At 40.8% G+C, this 5,062-nt stretch overlaps 1 protein-coding gene across 1 annotated transcript in view; it reads left to right on the top strand.

The window, feature by feature from the left end:
* The window catches only part of LOC101859438 (annexin A11), a gene marked incomplete in the record, with an annotated part of 37,740 nt that extends 33,610 nt beyond the window's left edge, over window positions 1-4,130 (top strand). Inside the window, 1 exon segment of the mRNA XM_035972426.1 lies at window positions 2,721-4,130. Coding sequence (XP_035828319.1) covers window positions 2,721-2,843 — 123 coding nt within the window.
* Between the last annotated feature and the right edge of the window lie 932 nt (window positions 4,131-5,062).

Here is a 5,062-nt window from a genome sequence, read left to right as displayed (position 1 = left end):
CCTCAGAGACAGTGGAACATCATCTGTTCTTCTGTAGAAAACTAACTGATTTAAGGGGATGTTTTCTTCCCAAGCGACCCCACTCATCTAATTGCCTCTACTCCTCAAGACAACAATTAGAACAAACATGCAACTATTACCGAATGGCATCATGCAGAAGAGTTAACGCTCAGATGCTACTGGATCGCTAACAACAACAACAACAACTCATTCGCTACGTATTATTTTCAGCTAGTGGACAAATTTTTTTCGGGAAGGCGAAATGAGATGGTGACTAGTGCTCAGTTCACAGATTTTGGGGCCACAAATTCAAATAATATCAGCATATTATTATATACCTAAATTTTCAGAATGGTTTGTAGAATACATCTGTAATATTTAGTTGTGTATTTTTCGACTTTGGTTCTTGTAAGAGGCGATTATGCATCAAAATTTTGCTTAGATGCGGATAAAATTTGAAAATACCTTAATAATACATCAAAATAACCAGAAATGAATATAGAACTGGAAAATATTGAAGTATTTGTAGTTGTTTACAAACATTCCATAAATTTCAGCATAAGATCCGATACTGAAAATAAAAAAATAAAAATTATAATCTTAAAAAAAGGACAAGATGCATGTACAAACAGAAAAAAACACTCATATCTTATATGAAAATATTCAGAATTGCACTTGGAATAAACCAATACGTGTCTTGAGTGGTACTTTTTGTGTAGTTTCACCAAAAAATAGTGATTTCGGGGAGAAAAAAATATTTTGACAATTTAGATCTAGACCTAGATCTAGCCCTAAAAAATATTGATTTCTCAATAACCAATCACTGGCAATTTGAGTCCAATAGTATCAATATTCGAAAGATGAGTCCAACATTTTTCTTTAGTGAGCAAAATAATTATACATTTTGTTGTATAAAAGTAGGCCTACTAAGACTGGTGTCAGGGCTATAATTTGGGCCTCGCGATAAAACAAAGTCGCATAAACTTTGAAATCGTGTTTCAAAACTGAATCAAAACTTCAGATTTTCGGTGAAAACGCTTGACCCGGAAGTCAACGTTATATTATAACCTTTATTTTAACATGGATATGTGGATTGGAATAAAATCTAAGCTAGAATTATAGGTCGGTTCTCAATCCGTCAGGGGCTCCTTGGCGTACGGTACCCACTTTCGCCACGCGGCTGCCAATGGCTCGGCGTAGCGAATGAGTTAATAAACTGCAAGGAAAGATGCCCAGAAAATAATGGCATCATCCACACCTATATCTTTTACTTCTACATGTGTGATTATTTGGACCAATTATAGCCTTCCTCATTCTTGTGGTAGTTTTTTTTCTCACATTTTTCTTCATTATTCAAGAAAAAATTTTTGAGGTATAAAAATCGATTAGCAATTTTAATTGATGAGCACAATTAGAAATCTAAAATGAGTCTGAGATGGAATGTGTCAAATTCTTGGATATTCTTTGGCCATATCTTTAAGAAAATGGTACAGTGTGATAATGCGAAAATGTATACAGTGGAACTCGGATTCAACGAGGTTGCCGGGCCTGACCTAAAATCTTGTTGAATCCGAGTGTTCGTTATAAGCAAACACAAGGTTTTGTATACATCATTACAGGCACTGAGCAAGTAATGTATAGAGAGAAGTCGCAAGTAGTGCCTGAAATGCTTGCATATTATGAGCAGTGTAAAAAAGACCGATTTGTTCAAATGCACACACCTGTGTATTGTTTACCAAAAAGTTGTGTTGCTGTGTAGAGCCTAGCATACGGCAACTTTTGATTCCATAGACCAGGGCACAATTCATTACGTAGATATCTACGTCAAGACTAGCTTTTTTCATTGTTATAATGATCAGTTGCCGAGGGGAAAAAAAGACTATGACGCGTTTGTATCTGACATTCAACGCCCGGACGGCTAGTGCCCCCCCCTCCTTCCCCGACACGCACACAGCCACACGTGTGCAGGCCGCCCATCCGATCCCGACACATGCCAGAGTAAGTAGACACATGCGCATGCCAACAACGCGTGCGTTGGTATTAAAAAAGGCCGCTGATGGGTCGCATGCTATCGGCTAAGTGAATTTATAATGGTTCACGATGCAAGTGCAATAGATGGTTTTCGGGAATAGATAGAGTTCGTTTTGGGAGAAAAATGAACGAAGCCACGTCTGCGGGGGCTGTTCACCCTGGAAGTGACCTCGTTGAATCCGAGCTTACTGATTCTGTGCTCGTTGAATCCGGTTATTTTTATTGATCTTAAAGAGAAAAAAAAACGGGGAACCTATCTCATCTCGTTGAATCCGAGTTCTCGTTGAATCCGAGTTCCACTGTATATACTTTTACAATAGTCTGACTTTTCACAATTGTCTGTCTTTCACTATGGTCGCTTTTAAGCACAGGGGGGGGCTATCCCGAAAAGTGCTGTTTTTCAGAAAATCGTAGGTAAAGTTTTTGCCCCGTGTTCAGTGTTTTTAAAAGACAAGGTGAGTTTTCTCTATAACCAAACAAATGTACACACCAATGAAACCAAACTTCTCTTGTAGTTAGGGCAATGCCCACTTTAAGTGTTGGTCAAGATTTCTCTCCTCCTTCTGTGTCTAAATTACTCAGTCAGTCTGGATTAGCCTGCTTGTCCTTAAAAGCGACCTATTGTCTGTCTTTCACCATGACAACTGTGTGCTGTGTCTGTGACAAATGTGCGCTGTGTCTGTGGCCAGGTGGACATGGCGGAGATCAAGCGAGCGTTCAACGCCATGTACGGCAAGCCGCTGTCCAGCTTCATCAAAGGAGACACCAGTGGGGACTACCGCAAGACACTCATGGGACTGGTGGGGGAGTGAGGCCGGCCATGCCAGGCGCTTTGATGGCAGTTTGATGCTGGGGAGGTTGTGTGTGTGTGTAAACTGTTTTAGAGAATAAGGAGGTAGGGGTGAGATCACGGGAGGTAGCGGGGAGATCACGGGAGGTAGGGGGGAGATCACGGGAGGTAGGGGGGAGATCACGGTAGAGATGAGAGATGTTTTTTCCAAGGTGTAATTATGACTCATAGACAGTGGGGAGGGGGGGACGTGGAAAAGATGAGAAAGATGGTTTCTCTGTTGGTCGCCTTGTCTCGTCTGTGAAATGTCCAGACATGGGCGGTGACTGGAGTGTGTCATTGCTGTGTCTCGTAGCGTCTGTCAGATGAGACAGTTTTGCTCTCAACCTGTAGCAAGGGTTCTGCACTACGGCTCAAGAATCAGAACGTGGAGTGGTCTATGAGTCTGTGTGTCTGTCTGTGAGTCTGTTGGTCTGTCTGCCAGACTGTGAACTTGTTCTGTCTCGGCTTTTGCTTTGTGGTGTTTATAACGGGGATTCTACATTTTTTGTTACATTCATTTTTATATTTTTAGTTTACATCTCCAGAGTTTTTTTGACTTGCCGCAGTTTTGTTTTTATGCATTCAGCGCACACTTGTTGGTTGGAAAGCAATTACTGATGTTTGTACAAACTGTGTGTTCCCAATGTCGTCCCAATGTAGTCTCGTCAGCGGTACTCTATCAGCGCAAGGCTGGCTGCCATATTTCTTGTACAATGTCTGCACGGTGGTGAAGAAATGGGAGGTGTTGGTATCACCATGCTGACATTTCAAGTGTTTTCTACGCCGTTTCTATGCCGTGTTGATAGATCACCACACAAACGCTTACAGCCGTTTCTGCGCGGCGTTTTGTTAGATCACCATGCAGATCCTTCAAGTCATTTCTACGCAGTTTCTACGCCGTTTTACTCCATATATTATCATTAGTTATTGTATTGTAGCTTTTTTAGTCACTTTCTTAGTTCCTAGTATGGACACATTTTCTTGTAGAACATTTATTTTGTGTTTTGTTTTGTTTTGTTTTGTTATTGTGCTGTCAAAATGATCCTGTGTTTGTCGGAAAAGTTTGGTGTAACTGAGGTGACCTTGTTATGTCTGTGTGATGTAGGGGTGTTGTTTGTGTGTCATCTTTTCTGTGTGTCGTGTTGTCATAATGTTTGCGCCTTGTGTGTTTTGTTTCCTGACGTCTATCTCCGACATTTCCCGCGCATGTTTTTGAACTAAGGGAAATAAATGATGAAAATGAAATTACGATCTGTGATACAGAAAAGTTTCCTCGTTCAAACCATTTGGGTTCCATTTTTCCAGAATTTTATTGAAAAGCCCACAACTTTTCCAGTGTATTCCAACCATTGTTTTGGACAAGTGTTTGTCTCTCTCCGGGCTCCCATGAGTTGTTCCTGGCGTCTGGTCGTGGTCTCAGGTTGATCATTTCAGCGCTTACAGACAGGAGGACTTAGTGTCAGTGACAAAAGTCTTTTATTATAGAAAAATATTTTTCACTGCCGGAGTTACTTCCCCTTCCATGGTGTTGTCTGTAGCCACGCGTCGCTCCGGTTCCCGTCATGAATGCTTCTGTCTAGAGCCGCGTGTCACACCAGTTCTCGTCATGAATTCGTCCGTTTTTTATTTCCCCAGCAATACCTATTATATTGAAAGGTTTTCCGCGTTGAGATTGGTAGATACCTCCCACTGTCGTCCGGTTCCTTCCTTCCTTCATTCAACCGGACCAGCTTTCCAAAGAGGAAATTTACTCGTTCATCTGGTCCGTACGCTTTGCATAGAAGTCTGTCAAAATGATTTTTTAAAGAAATACTGAAAGTTTCAAAGAGTTCTTATCGTACTTAGAGAAGTATTCTAAAATGTGAAGAATACAACAACCCTGGTGGTACAAAAGAACCCCGGGGCGTACGGACAGGGTTGATTCAGGGATACAGTTTGTTACTGTGTGTTGTGTGTTTACCTGACTGTGGTATCTGTTCCTCTATATATATCTAGACTTTGTTGCCTACGCCTCTATGGTGCTTTTCCTCATCGTGGTTTGTTTTTCCCACCCTTCAAGAATTACCCAGTCATGGCATTATTTATATATTGTATCTTGCATTAGGTCTATTATATTTATATTGTATCTTGCATTAGATCTATTATATTTATATTGTATCTTGCACACATTTTTTTGGTCCTTCTCTTCACCGTTGAATG

Source organism: Aplysia californica, unplaced genomic scaffold (assembly GCF_000002075.1).
Source record: "Aplysia californica isolate F4 #8 unplaced genomic scaffold, AplCal3.0 scaffold00690, whole genome shotgun sequence".
Lineage (NCBI taxonomy): Eukaryota > Metazoa > Mollusca > Gastropoda > Aplysiida > Aplysiidae > Aplysia > Aplysia californica.
The sequence above is the reverse complement of the archived record's forward strand: the minus strand, read 5'-3'. Positions and strand labels throughout refer to the sequence as shown.